The sequence below is a fragment of the Ctenopharyngodon idella genome, chromosome 20, assembly GCF_019924925.1.
Source record: "Ctenopharyngodon idella isolate HZGC_01 chromosome 20, HZGC01, whole genome shotgun sequence".
NCBI lineage: Eukaryota > Metazoa > Chordata > Actinopteri > Cypriniformes > Xenocyprididae > Ctenopharyngodon > Ctenopharyngodon idella.
The window spans coordinates 18653071-18680002 of NC_067239.1; the positions used below are offsets into that span (position 1 = coordinate 18653071).

The 26932-nt window shown below is 39.0% G+C and overlaps 2 protein-coding genes across 2 annotated transcripts in view; both read left to right on the top strand.

Moving 5' to 3' along the window:
- Positions 1 to 12206, top strand: part of LOC127502837 (kinesin-like protein KIF26A) — a 65488-nt gene extending 53282 nt beyond the window's left edge. Inside the window, exons 5-10 of the mRNA XM_051876241.1 lie at positions 1228 to 1417; positions 6295 to 6486; positions 7469 to 7562; positions 9042 to 9304; positions 10407 to 10590; positions 11929 to 12206. Of these exons, the coding sequence (XP_051732201.1) occupies positions 1228 to 1417; positions 6295 to 6486; positions 7469 to 7562; positions 9042 to 9304; positions 10407 to 10590; positions 11929 to 12194 (1189 nt within the window). The 3' untranslated portion in view covers positions 12195 to 12206. The remainder of the gene's footprint in view (positions 1 to 1227; positions 1418 to 6294; positions 6487 to 7468; positions 7563 to 9041; positions 9305 to 10406; positions 10591 to 11928) is intronic.
- LOC127502836 (kinesin-like protein KIF26A) lies at positions 11953 to 26633 on the top strand. Its single transcript, XM_051876240.1, has 6 exons — positions 11953 to 12088; positions 12662 to 12824; positions 13661 to 16697; positions 17362 to 17552; positions 20307 to 20457; positions 23841 to 26633. Exons 2-6 carry the CDS (start codon positions 12678 to 12680, stop codon positions 24020 to 24022), a joined length of 3708 nt encoding a protein of 1235 aa, XP_051732200.1. The 5' UTR covers positions 11953 to 12088; positions 12662 to 12677; the 3' UTR covers positions 24023 to 26633.
- Positions 26634 to 26932: the final 299 nt, after the last annotated feature.

A 26932-nucleotide genomic window follows, 5' to 3' on the forward strand; every position in this document is an offset into this window, starting at 1 on the left:
TAGGCAGATTTGTAACATCTTTAGTTGATTGGAACTTCTTAATTATTGCCCTGATAGTGGAAATGGGGATTTTCAGTGCTTTAGCTATTTTCTTACAGTCACTTTCTGTTTTGTGAAGCTCAACAATCTTTTGTCGTACATCAGAACTATGTTCTTTGTTTTTTCTCATTGTGATGAATGATTAAGGAAATTTGGCCTTTGTGTTTACACATATTTGTGCTCCTGTGGAACAGGAAGTCATGGCTGGACAATTTCATGCTCCTAGTCACCCTGGTGTGCTAAAAAAAATTTAAATATGAATAGGAATATATTTCAGAGATTTTACTCATAAGAATTTTTAGGGTTGCCAATAATTGTGGCCAACGTGCATTGGAGAAAATTGTTTATTTCATAATGAGATTCCCTGTTTTACTTCAATGAAATTTTAGATCTTAGAATTTTGTGAATTTTTTGAATGAAAGTTCAAAAGGATATGCTCATATTTACCAAGGGTGCCAATATTAGTGGAGGACACTGTAGTTTAGGGTCAGTAAGATTTGTTTTTTATTTTATTTTGTTTATTTATTTTTTATTTTTTTGAAGAAATCAATACTTTTATTCAAAAAAGCAGTGAATTAAATTGGAAAAAAAAATACTGTAATTTTTTTTTTACATTGTTACAAAAGCTTTTTATTTAAAATAAATGCTGTTTCTCAATAAAGAATCCTGAAAAAAATGCATTACAGTTTCCACCAAAATAATAATAATAATAATAATAATAAATTAAGCAGTACAACTGTTTTTAACATTGATAATAATAATAATAAATGTTTCTTGTGTGCCAAATCAGTAAATCAGAATGATTTCTAAAGGATCATGTGACACTGAAGACTGGAGTAATGACTGTGGAAAATTCAGCTTTGCCATCACAGGAATAAATTACTATATAATATAAAAAAGTAAAAACACATTTTAAATTGTAATAATTTTACTTGTATTATTGTTTTTAGTATATTTAGATCAAATGAATGCAGCCTTTAAATTTATTGTGTATAAATGTAGTTGCTCGTAATCATATTCTTTTGCTGCTGGTTTGTCATAGACATGCAAACTCATCCATTCAAAATGTGTTCATCTCAAATTTTTGGAGGACAGATATGTAGTCGTATAGCAATGCAGGTCTAATGCAGGAAGTGCCTTCTGGACATGACTCCTTGACCTAACTTTTTGTTTGCTGATCTTTCACAGGGCTGCCCAGAAGCTGAACCTCTCCAAACGAAAGAAGCCTCAGCCGCTTCCTCCCTCCCCACCTGATCCAGAAGAGCCGTTCTTCTACACTGATGGCTTCAGCGCTGCCCTGCAGCTCTCGCCCCCACCTGTACCCCCATGTCTCCTCAGGGCAGGGTCAAAGGCTAAGGATAGCCCCGGGATGGGAAAGGTACAAAAAAGTCTATTACCAGTTCTTCAAAAGCTTTTTGATTTATAAAACATGATCCAATTAAGCCTAACATTTTGTGAAAATTATTGTAATCTCAAAGTGAATAATAAGCCATGACAACTTATACTTCATAATTATAGAAACTATTTTTCTAAACTGACATCATGTGTAAACCTCTGGTTGCCCTCTGCTCAAGAATTCTCAGTGGGTTTATCAATTTGGCTAGTTCTCGGGTTACCATCAAAGCAGACTGTGTGTGACAGCATGGGTTGGCCCAGTTGTCCTGATTTCCCAGGCTGTTGGTATTCCAAGAAGCTCCTTCGGAATGCCAGACAGCATTCTTCGCTGCAAGTGACTGACAGGCCGTGGGAGTGGGAAAAGCTATGTATGAAAACAGAAGGGTCAGAGAATGACATCAGGGGGCATTTGGATAAAAGACATATTTCTCTCTCAGAATAGGGTTGTTTGTTAATGCTGGACAGTCTTAGTATAGAAATGCTTATGATGGCCCACTGGCCATTTCTGTGTCTCATTCTTGGATTATTTGAACACCAGAATTATGAGCATCACTTTTTGTCATCTGGATTATTGGGTTTGAGGATTCCCTATAAGTATATGAAAAACAATCAACAGATCAGATGTTAATATTTGATATTTGGGATTGTAAGGGATTGTAAAAAATAAGACTATTTTAAGATAGCAGGGATAAAATGAGCAAACTGACATCCCTGCTGCCCCATGCTGGTTGTTTAGTATCAATGCTGAAGTTTAGTATAAAAACTTGTATGTTTGTGGTCGGTGCCGATAGCCTCGTAGGCAGCACGCTGATATATAGCGCCTGATCCTGCCCCCCTCTCTCTCTCCCACTTCACTTCCTGTCTGCTTACTGTCATGACAACTCTCGGAGTGTTTGGCATGGTAATGGGTATGACAATGCTGTATGTTTGGTCTTTGCGGAATAGATCTGCTACGCTGCTGCTGTTGCTTTTATTGCTGCTGCTGCTGCTGCAGAGCAAATACGGGACTTGCTACTGCCAATACATACACGACACGCTGCTGTGAGCAAGTAAGAGATGCTGCTGCTGTAAAATATGGCGCAGATGAATTACCCGTAGCAGATCTATACAAGTGGAGCTGGGGAAGGTGGAGGGTTTCTGAAGTGAGCTGCACTGCTAAGGAAATGCTGCCAAGGTATTTTGAAGGTTAAGCACACAAGCTCATTGGCTACTGGTACAGCGAGAACCAATCAGCTGTGTCCTATAGATAATGATGTGATTACAAGCAGGTTGAGTTAAAGGACCTAGCCTGCGCCATCTAGAGTTTCATGACAGAACTTTGTATATAACTAATATTACATCTCTCTTAGGGATGCACAGTATTCAAATTCTGTCTGATATGATAAGCCGATAATTATTATGGCTGACAACCGATAAATGGTAAATTTCAATACAATTTATAAAAGATAAAACTACGGAGCCCCGGACATGACACGCAGGAAAAAAATAGTAGATAACTAAATCGTGCGCACAATTTACTATTTCATTTCCCTCTAAAACTTACTAAAATTTACTATTTCACTTCCCACTAAAAACTAAAAATAAATTGTTTGAAATTCTACATGTGAATTTTAGACTTCACAACTTTAATATACCCACAATTTTAATGTACAGAATGAAAATCCATATTAATTTTGGAGATTTGCTTAAGATTACTTTTAACAGTGTTTTTAAATAAAGATGAACTTTAAGTGACGTTAGATGACAGCATTAGATGACAGCAAACATAATCTAAATGTAAAAATAGTATTAAATATCAACCAATCAACCAATGCCAATTAAATTTCTAATTTCTAATATAGGCCAATAATTGTTATGGTGTCGATATATTGTGAATTCCTACATCTCCCTCATGTAGTCTCACAGACAATACAGGGATGAGTTGACCATTTGGCAAAAATGCCATAATTCTCAGTGTCTGGACAGTTACTATGTTTACTGTCATGCTAAAGCACACTGCTGCCCATTAGGCAAAGCACTTAATCCCAGGTCGCTCCAGGGGGACTGTTACTGCAATTAGTGTACTTTAAGTCACTTTGTATAAAGAGCATCTGCTTAATATTAACCTGCTAACCATAATGAGCTGAGGTCGTGCCCTTTCAATGTCTTCTCTGAAACATTTGTACATATACTGCTGCATCTTGCCATGTAACTGACAGTTCCATATATATTCCCTTATGGGACTCTATAGAGCATCATGAACATCTCAGCATGTTGCTGCTATTTTGAGTAACAAACTCATTCCTTTCCTTAACACCCCCTGGAGGTCTAAAAGCCAAGGAAGATTGCACTGACCCATGTATGACCCTCCTCCAGCACAGGTGATGCACTCTAAATAAATTCAAAGAGATGAAACCCATTAGAGTCTGGTTTAAGATGACTTCTCTGTGGGAAAGTAAGAAGATAATGTGTGTTCTTAGCATTAGATACTATAATAGACTGCTGACTCATAAACACCAGCAGGTGGTGCAGGTTTATTATGGCGTCATGTCTGCAGGGAGATGATTCGCTCATTAAGAACGGTGAGGTCACCTGACTTACTCCTCAAAATCTCAAGAGAAGCTTATTACATCATCATATCCATTGCAGTTGGAAGACTCTATGTAAATAAAGCATTTTCATTACCTTAATTGCATCTGATTGTGTTGATGCATTGTGCAAACACAGCATTAGAAAATGTGCTACAACAGGCATTAAAAGTTTTCTAAAGTCACACCAAAGGCAGGCAGCTGCAAGTTTTTAATGAGGTTTATCAAGAAAAAGACAGTGAAGTGATTGCTAATAAGCCCCACTGAGTTTAAGTGTGTTGCCTGCTGATTTTGATGTACTTGTGCAGGAAATGGGTATGAACACTCTCATTTTCTTTATTTTTGGAGGAAGGAAATGTCAAAGTGCTTAGAAGATGGCAGGTAGAGAGGAACAGGTGATTGTGGGAAGGCAGCGCTAATGGAAGTTAATCTGTGTGGAATTGACTGATTGACAAATCACTGGTGCTTTTACACTCGAGGGAATTGTTTGATTTGCCATTTTTCTATTTTTATTGCAAATTCCAAAAAAAAAAAAAAAAATGTATTTGAATTGTATCATTGAAATGAGTTGCTTGAAACTCGTAATTTAAACACAAAAGAAATTTTTATCATAATGTTAAAAAAAGTGTTTTTTCTTAAATATATGGTGATCACTTGCTATCAGGTTCAGTTGCAATTGCGTATGGTTTATTTAAAAAATATTTTTTTTTTTTTTTTTTTTTTTTTTTAATTTATGTCGGAATTGGACCTGGATCCTCATGTTTGCTAAGTGAAAACTATACTTCTAGACTAGCACTTTTTAACAACCTTAAATTGTAAAAGTGCTTTATAGTTGTAAAAGTATTTTATAGTTGTAAAAGTGTTTTATATTTTAATTTGGTCTTTTAGTTTTATCTTGCCTAGAATACTAAGTGATTTTAAAAGAATGTTGATTTTCTATCTATTTCTTGGAAGGGAAAGCTAACAGTCTTTAATGCCAAACATGTCACTTTGAATAAGGAACATAGAGAGTCTGATCAGACAACAGAGATCCATATTGTCTGCCAACTGAATACTTTATCTCAATGGAGGACTGTAAACTTCAGGGGCTGTTTGTTGCTGTCTACTCTAAAAGTGTCCCTAGTGGCAGAGCTATAAAATAAGGCGTTAAACGCTAACAGTCAAGTACATTATTGCTTCACTGAGTAGGTGTAGTAATAAACTGCTCTGCCTCAGTCATGCGGGATGTGTCGTTTCATTTTGCTATCATTCATTTGCTTGTGTTTAAGAAGTAAAAAATGGATGGATGTTGCATGCAAGTTTCAGTGACCCTACCACCTGGAACCTTATTGTGTTAAGTCTATCATATGTCTCAAAGTGATTATAGATAGTTCATGTTACTTTATCAGACACATAGCTTTGGATTTATGGCCCCTAAATGAAGTTGAACTTAAATTAGTTTTTGATTTAATAAGGAAGATGACTTCTTATAACCAGAAGCATTGATCTTAGATTGAAAATAACACTGATGCATAAAAGTATCCCTAGAGATGGAAATTAACAATGGCCGACATAACAATAACCATAGCTTTACCACATTGCTATCGATGTGAGGAACTTTAGTCATATGATTTTGAAGGACACTTTTAATCAAGTTCTTTGTGCCATGTTCCAGTTGTTGACTTCTGAATGCTTCTAAAGTACACTAATGTTCAAACTGTTACGGTATTGTATTAAAAACAAATAAAATACAATTTAAAATACAATTTCAATTAATTTTAATATAGTTTGAACTGTAATTTATTCCTGTGAGGACAAATCTGAATTTTCAGCAGCCATTACTCCAGTTTTCAGTGTCGCATGATCTTATGGAAATCATTCTATGTTGATTTGGTGCTCAAGAAACATTTCTTATTATCACCAATGCTGAAAACAGTTGTGCTCCTTAATATTTATGCTTGGATGATCAGTTTCATTTTGATTTGAAGTGAGTGGTCAGAACATGGCAGGTCTGTTTTGTGAATCCAGCCACACTTTACAGCAGGATGTTCCCTTCTGGGAACAGAAGGGCTTTGGGAATCTCAGCATTCATCTTCTGCTGATTACATGCTTTCCAAGTTGCCAGTATGAGGGGAGTCCTTGGCCAGAAAACTGAAAGACATTATTCTTGCAACAAACCACTCAATAATTGCGAGAATTAGCTGGTAGGAGGGTGCAATTATAGTCGTATAGCTGCCAATTCAAAAGGAGCTTGTCACAAATAAAATTATGTAATAACATAATTATGATTTGAATGTAATTGTGTGCTTTGCAGGTGAAAGTAATGGTGCGGATATGCCCTGCCAAAGGATCACGAGACACCTCAGAATCCATGTCCTTTCTTAAAGTAGACGCCCATAAGAAACAGCTGACCTTTTGTGAGCCGCCCACCTGCACACGCTCTGCCTCTGCCACCGCCCCAAAGATGTTTACCTTTGATGCCATCTTCACTCAAGATGCTTCACAGGTACAGTAAGGGTATAAATGCATCAATTTTGGGCAATCAGAATAATAAAAGCAAGCATTTTGCAAGTTATACCAAAGAGATGTCCCCAATTTCCTGTCTGTACTTATCATTTTGAGCAAAAATCTACATAGAATTGATGTCAAACAGGCAGGACATCCATGCTGAGATCAAAGCAATTCGTAAGGGAGATATTCAGTTTCGCTTGGTTTGTGAGGGAGATAAAAGGTTTGGGTTGGTGAGTTGGGGTTATCGTTCTGAGCCCACAGCGCCTGAAGGAATCTCAAAGGAAAAGATAACAGAGCTCTTTTCTCTGCTTCCTCCTGAACTCTTTGGGAGTTTGGAGTCTTTGGGTTTCCTGTCCTAGAAACATCAGGTCTGATGATCAATGACTACCCCACATTGTTCAGAACAAAAGAGGCTTTGAGCGAGCGCACATCAGAGGTTGTTCTTACAACAACACTGTCAAAGCTTTCCTCAAGCGGCAAAATACACACACATAATTCCAAGGTTTAAAATCTTCATCTGTGTCCTTACTGTATTCTTCATCTATTTGGAAAGTTGGCAAGGACAAGCAAGATGTTACATGGGGAATCATTCTCTATCATTCTGGCTGGCTGTCTGTCTTGACTGTAATTCTATTATTTTGTCTGTCTGTTTATCAATCCATCCATCTATAGTTCTATTGTTCTGTCTGTTGTTCTCTCTGTCTCTTTTTGTCTTGTCTGTTATTCTATCTATTGTTCTGTCTGTCTGTCATTCTGTCTATTGGTCTGTCTGTCTGTCTGTTTGTCTGTCTGTCGTTCGATCTATTGTTCTGTCTGCCTGTCTGTCTGTCTGTCATTCTATCTGTCTTATTTTGTCTGTCATTCTGTCTATTGTTCCGTCTGTCCGTCATTCTATCATTCTGTCTGTGTGAATTATAAATATGTAAAACTAATAGAACTGTTTGATTTGATGTTTAAATCTTTGTTTGTATCCTCAGGCGGAGGTGTGCTCAGGGACAGTGGCAGAGGTTATCCAATCTGTGGTCAACGGGGCAGATGGCTGCATCTTCTGTTTTGGTCAAGCCAACCTCGGTTGGTAAACATCTATTCAAACTAGTATCCACTTTTTACAGTAATGAAAGGGTTAGTTCACCCAAAATGAAAATAATGTCATTTATTACTCACCCTCATGCCGTTCCACACCCGTAAGACCCGTTTATCTTCGGAACACAAATTAAGATATTTTTGTTTAAATTCGATGGCTCCGTGAGGCCTACATAGGGAGCAATGACATTTCCTCTCTCAAGATCCATTAATGTACTAAAAACATATTTAAATCAGTTCATGTGAGTACAGTGGTTCAATATTAATATTATGAAGAGACGAGAATATTTTTGGTGCACCAAAAAAAACAAAATAATGACTTATATAGTGATGGCCAATTTCAAAATACTGCTTCAGGAAGCTTCGGAGCATAATGAATCAGCGGTTCGGAGCGCCAAAGTCACGTAATTTCAGCAGTTTGGCGGTTTTACACGCGATCCGAATCATGATTCGATACGCTGATTCATTATGCTCCGAAGCTTCCTGAAGCAGTACTTTGAAATCGCTAGATAAGACCCTTATTCCTCAGCTGGGAGTGTTTTGAAGCTGCATTGAAACTGCAATTTGGACCTTTAACCAGTTGGTAGCTGTCAAAGTCCACTATAAGGAGAAAAATCCTGGAATGTTTTCCTCAAAAACCTTAATTTCTTTTCGACTGAAGAAAGAAAGACATAAACATCTTGGATGATATGGGGGAGATTAAATTATCAGGAAATTTGAATTCTGAAGTGAACTAATCTTTTAACTTTATTGTTATTATAGCCCACCTCCCTCTGTCACAACTCTTCATGCTTTGACAGATAATGCATTGTTCAGAATCCATTTTCAGATAGAGTAGCCATTACTCACATGAGGCGAAAGGCAAAGTGATGCGAAATACACTAATGTTTTGGCTACACTTGAAATTGCCTAGCAAGGAGGCAGAGAAAACGCGGAGAGGGCATATGTGTTTGAACAGTAATAGCGGTTTGCTGAACACAAAGTGCCCTCGTTTTACACTTTGTGTTTGAAAAGCGCTCAGTTTTTTGTTGTTCAGCCCCTTACTGTGAGAGAATGTGTGCCTCCCACCATGCTGCTTCAATCCCCCATAGTTAGCTTGGCTGCTCATTTGCTCTGCTTTAGTGTGGTATATTCTCTCATGACTAACATTCTGTTAGGTTAATTTTATTAGCTCAGGGGCGTTTTACATGCACAGTGCTAATTTTAACACAAATCTTATTATAGGTCTGCTCTTATATCATTATGTAGTTAAGTCAAGCTAAGTTAATCAGGTGACAATGTCACAGTGTTGACAAATGCTGCTCACTTCTTTGCTCACCATATAAAGACAATTAAATCATGATATAGTGTAGTATTTATCACTTTCAGTAAATACTAACATTTTACCTTCAGTCCCACAATCCTGAATGTTTGGTTACATCTTTCTTCAACAATGCCAGCTCACCATAATTCACCTTTACCTCACAGGCAAAAGCTACACCATGATCGGCAGGGACAGCTCTACACAGAGCTTAGGTGTGGCACCCTGTGCTATATCTTGGCTCTTTAAGCTCATCGAGGAAAGGAAAGAGAAGGCCGGCACACGATTCTCCATCCGTGTGTCCGCTGTGGAAATCTGTGGTAGGGAGGAGGTGCTGAGAGACCTGTTGGCTGACTTTTCCAAAGGGACTTCCCAGGACAGTCAGGGCGCAGGAATTTCCCTGAGAGAGGACCCAGTCTGTGGATCCCAGGTGCATTAGAGTTTGTACTGTATGTGTAGGTCTACATAATGTTCCTGTAGCTCAAATAATAGAGCATGGTGCTAGAAGTGCCAAGGTCATGGGTTTGATTCTCTGGGAATGCATAGATTAATTCTTAAAAAATCTTTAAAAAAAAAAATGTAAATGTAACATAATTAGGTGCCACATTATGGGGCCCTATTTTAATGATCTAAGCGCATGGTCTGAAGCACATGGCGCAGGTGCATTTAGGGCGTGTCCGAATCCACTTTTGCTAGTTTAACAGCGGAAAAAATGGTCGGCGCGCCAGGCACATGGTCCAAAAGGGTTGTACCTAGTCTCTTATTGAGTCATGGGTGTGTTTTTGGCATAACATGCAATAAACCAATCAGAGTGTCATCTCCCATTCCCTTTAAAAGCCAGGTTTGGTGGATTGCTATTTACATGGCAGAATATAGACACTCTCAACCTGATGAGTAAATACATTTTTAATATTTGGCATGTTTGTGTGCTGCTGCACGTCCCTGTGTACGCACGTTGTGCACCTGCTTATAGCTGCATATTACTAACTCGCCCTTTAAATATTAAAAAAATACTGCCCCATTCACTTTAGACCAGTTTTTTGTTGGTCAATGGCGCAGTCGTTTTCAGTTGCCTCAGAATAGCAACACGCCAACAATGCACCTGAACACACCTCGTTTTCAGACCAGCACGCCCATGGGCGAACAGATGGCCGAAGTGCATTTGCTATATAAACAACGTGGTGTTGTTTATTATCAATGTTGAAAACAGTTGTGCTGGTTAGTATTTTTGTGTAAAACATGAACCATTTTTTCAGGAATCTTTGATGAATAGTACATTCAGAATAACAGCATTTACTGTATTTGAAATAGAAATCTTTTAAAACATAAGTGTCTTTACTGTCAGTGTCACTTTTGATCAGTATAATGCATCCTTTCTGAATAAAGGGATTAATTTTTTCAAAAAATGAAAAAAAAATAAAATAAAAATTGTACTGACCTCAAACATTTGCACAGTATCCAATTTACTGACAAATTGTTTCTGTCTTTCTTTCTTTTATCTCTGTCTCACTCTCTCTTTAAAATATGTCCAGCTGCAGAACCAGAGCGAGTTACGGGCGTACTCTGCAGAGAGGGCGGCTTTTTTCTTGGATGCAGCTCTGGCAGCACGCAGTACCAGCAGATCTGACTGTAAGGAAGAGGACCGCTGGAATTCTCACATGCTCTTCACCCTACATATTTCCCAGTACCGTATGGAGAAGAGCACCAAAGCAGGAAGTATGGCTCACTGTGTTCATTTTCGCAGCTATGTGTACATTTTATTTAGGAAAACTATATGTAAGCTATGTAATATATGGTTGTCTTTTAAGAGCACAATATTGTTTACTTTTTATGTTGACAAGAAATGATAAAAAGATATTTTTAAACAGCCATACTGTCATATCTAGGCCTTAAAATGCTTTTACTTCAAAAGTAATTTACCTCAACCTCACAAATTAAGTTTTACCCTCTTATTACTATCCAAGATTTCATATCATATATCTTTTTGCATCATTAGTATTTTGAGAAGACTGTTACCCAGGGAGGCAGATACCTGACTTTTCCATTATCATGCTCTCCATGTTCACAGAGAGTATCTGTTACCTCAATTTAGTCCTGCCGATAACGGTTCTACGAGAATGCTAACAAGAAGGGTTAGCACACTTTCATACTGGGCGTAGCCATCCTGTCAAATCAGCATGTCAACATTAGCATGATCATTAGTATTGCACTCCCGTGACTGCAATGCGGGCTGGGTGCTGGCCATTGACACTAGCCAGAATAGATTTTAATATGTAATGAGGCTGGAGTCTCTTCTGCCGAGGTGTTTATAGATCCCAGCATGAAATGAGAAGCTCGTTTGCATTCCTGCTCCACAGAGGCTTTCAGTTCTGAGCGCTGGCTTTGTAAATCATGCCTACGTGAGGTTAATGGCCTCAATCTCAGTGTGAAATAAATGCATCTCCTGTAATGATCCTGAATGAATTTTAGTCTAGTGACCTACATGGGACTATAATCTAACTAGCTGTACTTACTTTTATTGCTTGCTGTTTGATGGACTGCCAAGAATATTGAATCACCACTTAGCAGAGATGTTATATCCAACTGTCATCTCATAAGGTCCCCTGCAACAATGTGACCGGTGGCCTTTTTGATAACAAAATATTTTCCCCTTTCTCAGCTTAATGCACAGAGACAACTGACCATTCATAGGTTGTTTTTTTTTTTTTTTTTTAACAGTTACGCTCTGTTTATTTGAGTGGCCAGACATACAGTAGCAAAATTAGCTGTTTGCCTAACAATGGATATTTTGGTACTGCTGATGGTGCAGAAACTAAGCACTACTCTTTTAAACAGGACAGAAGTCTTTGTAAAAATGGAGCTTTACATGTTTTTGTCATGGATGTGTACACTTTTTATATATTTCTGGAATGTTTAGGGATTTGGAATATAGACACGTGCCCTGTAAACAGTCAAACTATGTGTTTAAATGGGATTTTAAAGATTTTTTTTTTTTTTTTTTACGTGGACATTAGAAGTTAAGTTTTTTTTAACAGGCTGTGTATAACATTGCAGTGTCTGGAAATCGTAGCCGTCTGCACCTTCTGGACTTAGGCAGTTGTGAGTCTGATCTGAGCCAAACACGAGATGGAGGGAGAGGCCAATGTCTGTCATTGGGCGCCCTTGGAAATGTCATCCTAGCTTTGGCCAATGGAGCTAAGCATGTGCCATACAGGTATGAGTTTTGTGGTTCAATTAATCAATACAGACCAATACTGGGAGATGATAGATCTCTGTTAATGGTAGTAATATGTCACAGATCTACCACTGAGTCCTCCTGATCTGCATCTGCAAGGGTTTCATTCTCACCCTCCTGAGATCAATGAAGCCAATTAGCCAGCTTTGCAGAGAGAGAAGGCAGCCAGTGTGAATTGCACTGAGGTGGGATGTATTGATAGAAATGTGGATCGAGGAATAACAGATTTATGCTGAAAGAAAATGAAGGAATACTTACCGGAAGGTGGGATAGTAAATACAATGGCACGAGCAGGAATCTGTATCTTTTTTTTTTTTTTTAAATGTAGCTTCAGAAAATGACATCCTCCACAACATATTATAATAATAAACACTCCAAATCAGGTCACTAAAAAAGTGAGCATCAAAAGGAGGGATTTCTTTTATTCAAGTATGATTCATAATCCTCTATTTTAAGACAACCTCTCAGTGGTCTTAGAAGGAGAGAGGCAGAACGTTGTAAGACCTAGCTTCCTTTTTGGCTAACGAGAAGATTTTTTGATGTATAATTCAGAGACAGCAAGCTTACCATGCTGCTGAGGGAATCGCTGGGCAACATCAACTGTAGAACCACCATGATCGCCCACATCTCTGACTCGCCAGCCAATTATGCCGAATCGCTTACCACTGTGCAGCTTGCCTCCCGTATTCACCGCATGAGAAAGAAGAAATCCAAGGTATGTAATTCAAATTGATATATGGATCATTTATGTATGCTTGTGTATTCATGGTCTTTTTTAAAAACAACTTTACAAAGCACTGATTTGTGTTACTAAGGTTACTGTATAAGACTACATTAAACTTTATTCTAAGTAGAAGATGATGAAAAAAAGTTTTGGACCAATTTTTATTGTGAAAACAATATATAACTATGTTTGAATTAATAATTATTTGAATTAACAATAATATTTTCCAGATATTTTTTATATATATTTTTAAAAGTTTCTTTTGACTTTATTATAATGAAAACATAAAAAGTATTTATTTTTGTCAGAATTTTGTCCACATTTTGTTATTGTCTGTATACATTCTAGAATAGATCATGACTGTTATTTTCCTAAATTAGTTTTTGGCTTTTATTCATCAGAACCATCCACAATTTAAATAATGATTTGGTTTTTGTCAGAGGAACAAATGATAAAGTGATAATTTAACTGCAAAATTTCTCAGTGACCTATGTCATGTAATCAACAAATGTAATCAATGCATTTGCTCCAAAGGGAGAACAGCATGTAACCTTTCCCATCACACAGGTAATTTTCACCATAATTAAGCTGTTTTGACAGAATATATTAATATTTTATTGATCTAAAAAAAATCCTTTCCCTGCCTTGTGCATAGTATTGGCAACAATTTTAGCTTCTCCTTTGATGTGCACTTTTAACCTTTGTTGATATTGACAGGCTGTTTCATAAAGGAATGCCTCTCTGAATTTATTGCATGCTATGAATGAACTATCTGCAAAGATACAGTATATTGATGTCAATGTGGTTATTGGTGTTATTCTGTTCAGTATGCATCTAGTTCCTCTGGAGGGGAGAGCTCCTGTGAAGAGGGACACATCAGACGAAGACCCTTCTATCCTCGGACTGTGGCTCTTGACCCAGACCACCCTTCAGTGTTATCCAGTGACCCAGATTACTCCTCCAGCAGTGAGCACTCGTGTGATACAGTGATCTATGTGGGGCCTGGTGGGGCCCCTATCTCTGACCGTGAACTCAGCGACAATGAAGGCCCTCCAGCATTTGTTCCTATCATTCCCTCCCTAAACAAGAAGCGTGTGAAAGAGGGACCTAAATCTGATGGGGACCACCTCAAATGCAACACCTTTGCAGAGTTACAAGAACGGCTTGAGTGTATTGATGGCAGTGAAAGCACATCTGTTTTCACCAGTGAAGGAAAAGGCCAACAGACGGCCTCAAAAAGTGGAGTGGACAAAATGTCAGAAGGTGCTTCTGTATCATCCAGGACCGACAAGTCCTCTCTTCAAAAGCTTCCACACCTGCAACATGGGGCCGTATCTGAAATTAACACGACTTTAAGGCAAGATTCAGAGCCTGTTGTGAGAGAGAAAGTCTTTAGTAGAGGGCCTATACAAAAACCCTGTTCCTCACAGAACATCTCAAAGACCTCAGTTCTTAAAACAGAGTGTGGCTTAGCCACACGGACACCTCCAGTGGGTATGAGCCAGCAAGCCCTAAGACAGGGAGAACGAAATGACTCCCCAATTACTGACAGATTCCATAACCTCAGTAGAAGTCCTATGGAGGTGAGCCACCTACGTGCTACTCTGAGGAACAGGTGCCTTGATAGGGATGTTTTAAGGACTACAGTTACACTGCAGCAGCCGGTGGAGCTTAATGGAGAGGATGAGCTGGTGTTTACAGTGGTCGAAGAGCTGCCTGCTGGTCTGGTTCCAGACAATGGGAGACCCTCCAGCATCATTAGCTTCAATAGCGACTGCTCTTTGCAGGCTCTGGCATCTCACTCACGGCCTGTTAGCATTATCAGCAGCATCAACGATGAGTTTGATGCTTACACATGCCAGATGAACAGGTCCCAGCTGAACCAAGGTGCTGCTTCCAAGTCACAAGAGGAATTTACAGATGGACATGCCACTGCACACTCTTCAATCAGCTCCTGGTCTTGCAAGACAAATATCTGTACCCCAAGTAGTGATGAGACTGAAAGGACCCTCTCATCAAAGGGAGTGCGCAAGGGACTGGTCAGCAGCTCCATGATGGATTTACCTGGTGGTTTACAAGTTGAGTCTTTCTCCCAGCAAAGAACAAATAGTCCATTGGGTGACAGTGGAATTTGCTTTTCAGAACAAGACTATGATTCTGCAACCATTGACAAATTGGCCATTTCTAAGTGCCCTCTTTCTCATGACAGTACCAAAGCATCCCTCGGTGGTCCAAAGTCAATCAAATCTAATAGACTCATGACTTCACAGTCTGCCCAGATCTCATATCTTTCTACACTCCCTAGGAAGAGCACCCAAATTGCATGTTCTAGCAATAGCTACACCCATGAGCTACAACGCCAAGGTAGCAGAATAGATGAACAGTTGACCCACACTAGTAGTGGGCTAACATCAGCCAGGAATTCTGAGTTTAGCTCTGTTAGTAAACCACCAAAAAATGGCACAAGTGGGATTCCATTTAGAAAGACAAGCGGGAATAGCAACAGTGTACCTCGCCCTCCCAAAATGCATGTGTCGTCCACATCTCAAAGGGTTGTGGATGGTTGTGAGAAGGCCAGTTTTAAGAAAGGGGACCTAAGCAAGATGCCTCAGCTCAGGCGAGGGGCCACCACTCTCGGCATGGTCTCAGTGCCCCATAGCTCCTCTGAGACGAAATGGGGTAATGATGCCTTGCACACAACTTGTAGCCTAAAATTCTCGTCCTTAGGAAAGAGAGCTAATGGACAGAAGGGTAGTATGCTTCCTAAGTCTGGAAGCATGTCACCCCCTGCTCCACCTGTTCGAAAGTCAAGCCTTGACCAGAAAACACGAATTTTGTTGTCTCCTAGTGCCTTAAAGTCTGTGGGTAATGATGGAACAAGATTGTCTTCCTCCAAAGCATCGGTTTCTGAGGAGGACTTTGATGTTCGAGTTAGGGGGGAATCCTTTAGCTTTAAGTCATCTAGCCTGAAGACAGCTTCTAGTCTCAGATCACATAGTGCTAAAGGAGACAATGGAAGGCATTTTGGTAGTCTTATGTCCCTTGAAAGGTGTGATAGCTTAACCTCAGTGGGTTCCAAACCAGTAACCTCGAGGGAGAACAGTAATGTCAGTATCAGTAGCACTGGCAAATCTACTAAAATGGTGCCAAAACTTGGGACTTCCTGTTCCATATCTACACCAACCGCCACTTCCCCTCCATCTACTAGCGGAATTTGTAAGCTTGGACAGATAAAGGCCAGTATAACTCCTAGAGCCATTGTTGGGAATGGCAACAAAGGAAAGTCCTTGTCGAGTACTGGTTCAAAGGCCCTTAGCTCCTCCACCAAGTTCCTTGCTGTCTCAGCTGCTCGGAACACCAGTCTACCTCCAACTGGAAAACCCCCAACTCGCTCTGTCACAGGCTCCAGTGCTAAACAAGGAAGGGGCACTATTATGGGCACAAAGCAAGCGATTCGTGCAGCCAACAGTCGGGTCAGTGAATTAGCAGTTGGTAGCTCCAAGAAAAACCTCAGGGGCTCTGACCAAGCAGATGGCAACAATGATGACCGAACTTCCAGCGAGATGCCATTGGCAGCTTGTTTACCCTCTCCATATAGCAAAATCACTGCCCCTCGCCGTCCACAGCGCTACAGTAGCGGCCACGGTAGTGACAACAGCAGTGTACTTAGTGGTGAACTGCCCCCTGCCATGGGGCGCACTGCACTTTTTTATCACAGTGGAGGCAGCAGTGGCTATGAGAGCATGATCAGGGACAGTGAAACCACAGGCAGTGCATCTTCTGCCCATGATTCCATGAGTGAGAGTGGAGTGTCCACGTCCAGTCGAACAAAGGCCTCAAAATCTCCCAAAAAGAGATCTAATGGTAGGTTTTACTGTCAGTCACTCTGGACATTATTTATGGTGATCAATTTAAGATTAATTTATTAGATGGCCTTCAGAAGTTAGATTGGAGAGTCTCTGCAATTGACTGTTTCTATACTTAAAATGTTTAATGTATCTGTCAATTAACTATCTACACATTTGATACAGAGGACCACAAATATTGGTTAATATTTTCAACCTCAAAACGGTTTCACACGATTTTGACAGAATGACTTTTATATTACGGTCATCCAGTATGATAGGACAATTGGGTCCAAATTCTCCACTATGATGTGTATCATACAGTCTGATATAAAAGACCATTGATGTTGCACAATGTGCCATAGCTTTTACCAAAGATACTACTGGGACAATACAGTACAGTTTGACAAGCAACAATTGTAAAATTGTAAAATTGTACTATTAATAAATAATAGTAAAGCATTCAGTCTAGCCAGTCAGTTTATTTAGTTCATTTAGATTTATCAATCCAAGCTTATAAAGCATATCTGGTGTTTAATCTGCAGTTACTCAAAAATCACATTTGCTTTAAAAGTTTTCACCTTTTGCAAGCCTCATACATATAGTATTTAAAAGCATGCCCACAAAGTCTGCTATTCATCTTCGGCCCACATGAAGCGCATTGCCCTGTGTGATCCCTTCAGGCCTGCAGCGACGGCGTCTGATTCCTGCTCCTCTGCCAGACACCTCTTCTCTGGGCAGGAAGGTTGGTTCAGCAGGCCAGTGGGTTGATCTACCCCCACTGGGGGGTACTATGAAGGAGCCCTTTGAGATCAAAGTGTACGAGATTGATGATGTGGAACGCCTTCAGAGACGCAAAGAAGGGTTGGCAGAGGTAAGATGCTATTTGTATGCATTCTATATTGTATGTTGTGCCTTGTACTGGTGTTTTTCCCCCAATGAATTCAATCTCATTCTAGTTAAATTCTGAAGTATATACCAAAAGTCTAGAGAAATGAAAAATAAACTGAATGTGTTTTATGTCATGCAATGCCAAGGCAGTGGTTAAAAAAATATATATATATATTTTTAATTAATTATAAGTGTTAGCATGAGGCTAATATGCTATTAGAAGTGGAGTAGATATTTCCCCCTTTATCTGACTTTTAAAAGTAATATTTATTCTTTGTAAAACAAAACTACAATTGATTTTCAAGATACCTTTCACTTTAGAGTTCAGCATGTGGCACAGTTCCAGTATGATGGAGTAAAATCAGTTTTTCATTTATGCTAAACTCATAAGCAGCAGAGCATTAGCTCTGATTTCTCTCACATCCTGTGACAAGTGCAGTTGTCAGGAATGAAGCTTATCTCTGTGACAATTACTTATGTTGGCTAATTGATTTTAGATTGCACTGATAGCTTTAGTTAGACCAGGATGACTGGTGTTGTACAGCAGAAAGAAGCGGAAAGATTAGTAAAGGTCTTTTCAGGAAGAGGAAGAGATGGTGAGAGAGATAGAAGGAGAGAGAGCATTGGGGAGGGGTCGTATGGGTGCCGTGATGAATGAGGTGTGGCTCCACAATCTGTGGCCCGCCTGATCGGTCTTTATGGCCCACTCCACACAGCGTGTCTATGGGTCATTAACCATTTCTCTGTGAGTTTCTAACCCTGATCACACAGTCAATTGTGTGGAGAAGACGAGAGGAAAAGATATTAACTCAGTCGAATGCCGCTCTGATTTATTTTCAATTAAGAAAAAATGATCTCAGCTCGCATATTAGAGTCTGGCAGTTTGCTCATGAAGAATTAGGCTGTTCACCCTCTTGTTTTATGCAAATCTGTATGTATGTGTGTGTGTAGGAGGTTGTATAACTGCTAGGTTTATTTATGTTTCGTGAAATTAAATCTTTGCTGTGGCCATACATAGGCTAAAATTAACACTCACCAAGCGCCAAATGCGAGTAGAAATCGGCATTGGCGAGTATATGAAACGGTGTCACTCACCAGTTGACCGGTAACATTTTTATGAATTCTAACAATGCATGAATGTGAACAAACGTGAACGACGCTTGGGACAGTTGACCAGTGCTGCATCATCACGAAAGTTTAAGCCTTGAGAATTTAAACATTCAAGCATGTGAAACAGAGCTCATTTCGTCACTCGCACGTTGTGTGGAAAGTTTTTGTGCGCTCACAACCAAACCGTGTCTGTGTGCTCAGAATCCGCGTCTCAGATAGCGCACGAATACTAAACTGAGCTCTCTTTCACATCTTCTTGCACTTGAGGGAATTATGTAAAAAAAAAAAAAAAATTAAACATAGTCTGTTATGTCTTAAGTGGATGTAAACATTTGAGAAAGTAAACGAATGTGTACAGTATCAGTGTATTAGGCTACGTTCACACTGTCAGTCCAAATCCGATTTTTGTGCTGATCCGATTGAAATCCGATCAGATTTAGCAAGTTTGAATGGCCAAAAATCACATGAAATGCGATTTTTAAAAATGCGCTTCAAGCTACTTTCATATGTGGTTTGAAATCCTATTCAAATCATATTTCTGGAAATCCATTTCAGTCTGACTGCTATGACTGACAGTGTAAATGTAGCCATAGATCCGTGCGTTTGCTCTTAAAGTGACAGCAGCCTAATATGCCTGCTGCTGTCTGTGTTTTTAATGTTAATCAAACAACAATGGACAAAGAAAAATTCACTCACTGCTCTTGACTGAATAACTTTTGTAACTTTAATAATGATTAAATACTAAAGATGTTTAATTTATACAATGAAGACTATGCAGCTATGTATGTTATTTTACATTTGCTTACTTTATTAAATTTCTGTACCTGAAAACTACTGTCAGACCTTTCTGAAAAACCTGAAAAGCACTGTTTATTTGATTTGTATCTTTGTTATATTGTATTTATTTGTGCTTTCACTTGTAATTTGATTATTTGTTCTTATTTTATTACTGACTGTTTACTTGTCTAATACTGTTTTAAATTTATTTTAGTTAGGCTAGTAGTTTTAGCTGTGGTATCAAAATTGGAATAGAGAATTATGTCAAAACAGCCTGTTTTTACAAAAACAGTTTCATGGCCAGTAAAAAATATTTATGACTGGTACAAGTCACCGGCCATTAGCAGACGTGGCAAAAAGTTAGTTTTAGGCCCTGGGCATAGTAAGAACAGCTTGAATGAGTTTTTCTTCATCCGTAGTTCACAAAACACATATTTGCAAATAAGAAAAAGTGATTTCATTTTCATTTTTTTTCTTCTGGCCACCTGTCAATGAAAGAATGCGTATAACAGGAGGAATCTATCCTGTAATTCAAACTTCCAGTAACCAGTTTTTCTTGAACTTGATCTCACTTTTTAGTCCCTTAAGCAAACGTGCCGCTAAAAGACCAGTGAGTGTTTAACCTGGATACTAATTTTATTTGCAACTTGACCCTAATTAATCTGACCAAAGGGCTGAGGACCTAAATCCTCTGTACAGGTTAGCGAGAGCATTGAATCAATTCAGCTTAAGCCACGGCACTTTAAATCAGCCCTGAGGAGGCTGTGCATAGTCTAGCAGGTGCTTGAAATAGGTATAAGGGGTTTGTGGTTCACTGTGCACAACTCACGCTACTGTCCCACACTTGCAGGGTTTGCAGTACTTCAACGCCCGTCTTAGGATGCTGGAGAAGAGGCAGCAGCAGATCAGGGAGTTAAGAGCCAAGCACGAGAAGCTGAAAAAGGAGTTGGAGGATGCCAAGATTCGTCTCATGCTGGACCCCAGCAAATGGATGGGAGAATGTAAGTTCCCAAGTGTATTATTATTGAATGTGTCAGGGATTTTATGAGAGACCCCCTTCTTAAGGTATTATGGCAAATATATATTTCATGTATAAAGACCTATTGAAACTTGATAAAAATAACATGTTGATTTCTGTCTTTGAAAAGCATATTTAATATTTGAAGTTAAAGGGTTAGTTCACCCAAAAATGAAAATAATGTTATTAATTACTCACCCTCATGTCGTTCCACACCCGTAAGGCCTTTATTCATCTTCGGAACACAAATTAAGATATTTTTGATTCAATCTGATGGCTCAGTGAGGCCTCCATTCACAGCAATGACATTACCTCTCTCAAGATCCAGAAAGGTACTAAAAACATATTTAAAACAGTTCATGCGAGTTCAGTAGTTCTACCTTAATATTATAAAGCGACGAGAATACAAAAAACAAAATAACGACTTTTCAACAATATACTGATGAGACGATTTCAAAACACTGCTTCGGAGCTTTACGAATCGAGTCAGTGATTCGGATCTCCTATCAAACGGCTAAACTCCTGAAATCATGTGACGTTGGCGCTCCGAGTCACTGATTCGATTCGTAAAGCTCCGAAGCAGTGTTTTGAAATCGGCCCATCATATTGTTGAAAAGTCGTTATTTTGTTTTTTTGGCGCACAAAAATATTCTTGTTGCTTTATAATATTAAGGTAGAACTTGCATGAACTATTTTAAATATGTTTTTAGTACCTTTATGAATCTTGAGAGAGGAAATGTCATTGCTGTGAATGCAGGCCTCACTGAGCCATCGGATTTAATCAAAAATATCTTAATTTGTGTTCTGAAGATGAATGAAGGCCTTACGGGTGTGGAACGACATGAGGGTGAGTAATAAGTGACATTATTTTCATTTTTGGGTGAACTAACCCTTTAACAAGTCAACTTTGATGCCTGACCTATGTTATTTTTCCACCACATTTTAATCCCAGTTTGAAACCCCCTGATTTATGTAACACTGAAGATAGTCAAGTATTACCATGGCATGTTTACAATATGTGTGCTGTTCAATACTGATGACAATTATCACAAAAAAATGTGTGTACAAAAAAGTGTGTACATTTTGTTTGTTTTGTTACACTTTTGTTTGACTAAACTTAGTGGTGTGGTATACATGAGCAACACTCCGTGTTCATACAAATTCACATGCTTTTAGCCAAAAGGACTTTCTTTTGGAATTTTTACCATGCATCTTAAAAAACATAAGTTTCCCAGTAATGTGATGTAGACTAATGGCTCCCTTTAGGCCTTTAATTTTAGTGTTTGAATTTAGTGCCAGTGGATTTACAAGAAAATGATGAAGCAATGGTGCATTCACAGAAATGTCTTGAGCATTTGCCTACTGTGAATTGGTGCCTAAATGTATGGCAAAAATGGATGAAATTGGCTTTCCAGAATATTCGCCATAAACCTAAACTCTAAAATAATTTGTTTAGGTTTTTGTAGTTGTAATTCTCATTTGCTGTTGCTGCCTTCAAAGCTTAACACGTGTCTACACCAGACATGAGCAGCACGACTCGACACAACAAATCCCTGATAGTAAACTGATGCCCTGTTCTATTTCTGATGTACTCCAAGCACTTGCGCTACTTCTGACATGAAGAAGTGTAGTGTAGACAACCTCTAGTCTCACATAGCCAGACCTTCAGACTGACTACAGAAGGTTAGGACTCCATAGCAGCTTTCATTGGCCAAGGACCGTCCAGAGGCTGTCTGACTGACATGTCAAGCAACCAATCACAGTTCGCTTTATTCAGCGTCATGTTTAGGGGCGTGAAAATGTAATGTCGATGTCCCTAGACCGGCGTGTAAAACTCTTGGACGTATTTTAAAGAGTCTATGCCGTGCACTTCACATACTAGACATACTTTTGAAAATACAGCATTCAGTTGATCCTGATAAAGACTCATTGTCACAGTTGTAAACATGGCAGCTTTCTTCTTCCATGAGGGAGGTTTTGCCGGCACAACAGGCTTGTTTCCAGGTGGACTGTTAAAGAACGCAACACACGTCTCCTGGAAATCCTATAGAATTCAACCAATCAGATGACGACTACAAAGCTCCAATTGAAGTGTTTCCAATTTTGTTCAGCCAACAGTCCGTGGGCATGACATCTGATGATGAAACTAGACCAGTGTTGCCAAGCCTGCGGTTTTCCCACGGAATTGGGTTTCATTAACACTGATGCTGCGGGTTGTTTTTCATGTCCGCACGTAGAAGCGACCCCAGATAACATGATATTTAGCCCTTGAATGTGAATTTTACCAGGGGAACTCTGTCAAAAAGCGGATTTTACCTTTCGTAACACAATTTTTACCAGGGGACCCCCCCTGAAACAGGGCTAGTTTTGAGTAGCAATTGGGCGGGTTTTGTTGTGAACACCTGGCAACCCTGAACTAGACAGCCTTAAGCTGTTAGACACAGTGTTAGCTGTAAGAACGAACTCTGAACTTTACTACATTTAACCTTCAGGTTAACAATGACCAAAATCACCACAGCACACTATTCAGCAAATGGTTTATTATTGCATTTCAGGACTTTCTCAAACAAATTCAAAAGCTTTCAGTATCAAATCTGAATCATGTTATTAATATTGTTTTCTACTGAGAATGAAAAGGAACATTGCCAGCAGCAAAAAAAAAAAAAAAAAAAAAAAAAAGCTGTGCTGATTCTCTCTTTTGTTTTATTCTGTATTCACCCCTCAGCTTCAGTTATAAAAAAGAATAACAACTATTACAAAGTACCAATACAAGAACCTTGATACTGCAAAGTATCTGTCTCTGCTTTGCTAGAAGACACACATTTGTAAACAGAAATCACAGGACATAAAAGAATAATGTAGAGAAAATGGCAGGCGCATGGAGAGAGCGAGTGTATATGCGTGTCTGTGTGCGTTCTTGAATCAATAAGGTATTATTTTTCTCTTCTGCAATCACTACCTGCCCACTGGCCAGGTGATGTTTACTATTCATCTGTGACTGCTGTCTTGGGTAAAGCTATGATTGGGGCTGTCATGCTGTATAAATCAGCTCCTCTTCAGAGCCCAGTAAAATGAAGACTGTGTTTCTGCAAGCCCATCTCCCACATCAACCAACCATCACCTGCATAGATTTTTGTTTATGTCTTGAGTGATAAAATTATCAATCTAGGTGTGTCAGTGGGGGTGCATAACCACATCCTTATTGTGTCATACAATAATTGTCTATTTATTGTAGAGATGTTTGATGGTATCTATCTATCTATCATCTATCTATCTATCTATCTATCTATCTATCTATCTATCTATCTATCTATCTATCTATCTATCAACAATTTTGTTAACATTTTTCACCCTTTTTTCCATAAGTTGATGTGGACCCTGATCTGGACCAGGAGTCGCAGGCCTACCTGGAGGCTCTGGCTCAGGCCACAGGAGACCTGGAGTTTTGTGTCAACCTATGCAAGTCTCGTGTAATGATGGAGACCTGCTTCGATATTGCAGTGCCGGCGATCCCAGGACAGAGTGGACAACAAGAAATGGAGGTCTAAGAGACAACAAAACAAGACATTGTTTAGCTGCGAGTTGTGGGAAGAACATAATTTTTTTTCTGGGATTGAAACTGTCCTGCTTTGAGCAATGCAACAAGTGAAGGTATTGAACAAGCATAGTTAGAAACTCCCTGAAATGCTGAGGAAAAAAAGAGACAGAACAGAATAACAGCAAGACTGTGTCCTGAGATCTTCATTAACGTTACCAGGAAGTGCCTTAAACCAAAAAATCCCAAGAACTGTCTTTGTTTTATGATTGGTGCTATTATTGAGACCAACTTTCCCAAGTACACTTTGAAAAACAAAGTATTTTACATTGCCGTGCAGTGTATAGTGTATTTATAAAAGCTAAAGTGTGTAAAAATATAGTTTTAGGTAATAAACACAAAAAAGTTGAGAAAAAACTCCCCGTACTATTGCCTTTTCTGACATCTAAATTACCACAATTAGAACTGTTCGACTTTAACATGCAGTGTTTCTTTAGCATCATGAAGAAAAATGTGCTTGCCCCTGACGGATGTGATGTCACTCGATTGGATAAAGATGTTGAAGCTGTGACATTGTCATCTATCTCATTTAGTATGCTCTGCATAATGATTGGCTCTCAGACCATTTTCCCTGGATCCAGTTCTACTACTTTAACTGATTGTTGCAGATGGTGGCAGATCAGAAATTAGAGCTCGTCTCAAACACTTCTCAGGACATCAAACCGAAGTGAGTTTGTACTTTGTAATTACAGTGTGTGCTGTATGCATCATACTGTAATGTATGCATGTGTCTGTTCTTCTCTGATCATGCAACATCCAGCGTTAAGCTGGTTTCTTTTAACATGGTAAACAAATCCACTGTATCTACCTGAACTTCAAAAGATTTTGCCTTTCTTCGCTGAAAATGAACTTCAAAATATTTGAATATACAAACGGCTATCATCTGTTGACAACTTCACAGCACAGGACCTCCTCCTCACTGTGTCCAGTGATTTATCTTCAGCCTCTGATGTTTGATTTTTTTTTTTTTTTTTTTTGTCATGTTAATCCTTAAAGTGTCTCTGCAGAGAAGTGTGACTGCTGTTTCTCACAAAGAAACAATTAAAAGAGATTATTTGAATTTGCAAAAGTTTTTAAGTAGAATTTGTGGCTATTTTTTTACAAAGTTCTTTTTGTTGCTGTTGTTGAATGATTCTTTATTTAAAAGAGAGAAAAAAAGACTCAGGCTTTTTTTCCAAGTTGCTGCATGACATCTTTTATTTGTACTTTGTAAAATTAATTTAATATTTCTCTTTGTTTTATATGTTAGTCTGTGATTTCTACTAATAGTTTGTTTAACAAATTTGCCAAGCATTTAGAATTTTTCAATGTCTATGACATTTTATCAGTGTTCCTGCTTTATATTGTACAGTTTTTTTTATCCTTTTTAAAAATCATGTATAGACTCTTAAGTTTGCATTAACATAAAATTATGAATAAAAAGAATGTCTCATCTTTATAATTCTTTGTGCAATGTGGCTATTTCAATGTGTCTACAGATTTGTTTATAAGTATTTTCTTTTGAAAGAACATTGAGGTTTTTCTGTTATAAAGTCTAGAGTCAAAGTCACATTAAAACATTTTGCACAGGAAGATTAAATTAATTCCATAATTCTTGTTTCTAACAATTGATAAGATTTGTAATTGATTTGTATTGATAAGTATCTGTGCTTCCATATATACACTATATTGCCAAAAGTTTTGGGACGCCTGCCTTTACATGCACATGAATTTTAATGACATCCCATTCTTAATCCGTAGGGTTTAATATGGAGTTGGCCCACCCTTTGCAGTTATAACAGCTTCAACTCTTCTGGGAAGGCTTTCCACAAGGTTTAGGAGTGTGTTTATGGGAATTTTTGACCATTCTTCTAGAAGCGCATTTGTGAGGTAGGGCAGTGATGTTGGACAAGAAGGCCTGGCTCACAGTCTCCGCGCTAATTCATCCCAAAGGTGTTCTTTCAGGTTGAGGTCAGGACTCTTTGCAGGCCAGTCAAGTTCCTCCACACCAAACTCACTCATCCGTGTCTTTATGGACCTTGCTTTCCGCACTGGTGCGCAGTCATGTTGGAACAGGAAGGGACCATCCCCAAACTGTTCCCACAAAGTTGGGAGCATGACATTGTCCAAAATGTCTTGGTATGCTGAAGCATTAAGAGTTCCTTTTACTGGAACTAAGGGGCCAAGCTCAACCCCTGGAAAAAAAAAAAAAAAACCCACACTGTAATCCCCCCTCCACCAAACTTTACACTTGGCACAATGCAGTCAGGAAAGTACCGTTCTCCTGGCAACCGCCAAACCCAGACTTGTCCATCGGATTAACAGACAGAGAAGCATGATTCGTCACTCCAGAGAACACGTCTCCACTGCTCTAGAGTCCAGTGGCGGCGTGCTTTACACCACTGCATCCAACTCTTTGCATTGCATTTGGTGATGTAAGGCTTGGATGCAGCTGCTCGACCATGGAAACCCATTCCATGAAGCTCTCTATGCACTGTTCTTGAGCTAATCTGAAGTCCACACAAAGTTTGGAGGTCTGTAGTTATTGACTCTGCAGAAAGTTGGCGACTTCTGCGCACTGTACTCCTCAGTTGCTGTTGTTCCCAAGTGCTTCCACTTTGTTATAATACCACTAACAGTTGACCGTGGAATATTTAGTAGTGAGGAAATCTTTATTGTACAGGTGGCAACCTATCACGGTACCACGCTTGAATTCACTGAGCTCCTGAGAGCGACCCATTCTTTCACAAATGTTTGTAGAAGCAGTCTGCATGCCTAGGTACCTGTGGCCATGGAAGTGATTGAAACACCTGAATTCAATGATTTTGAGGGGTGTCCCAATACTTTTGGCAATAAGTACATGTAAACACTTGATCGGATTTTT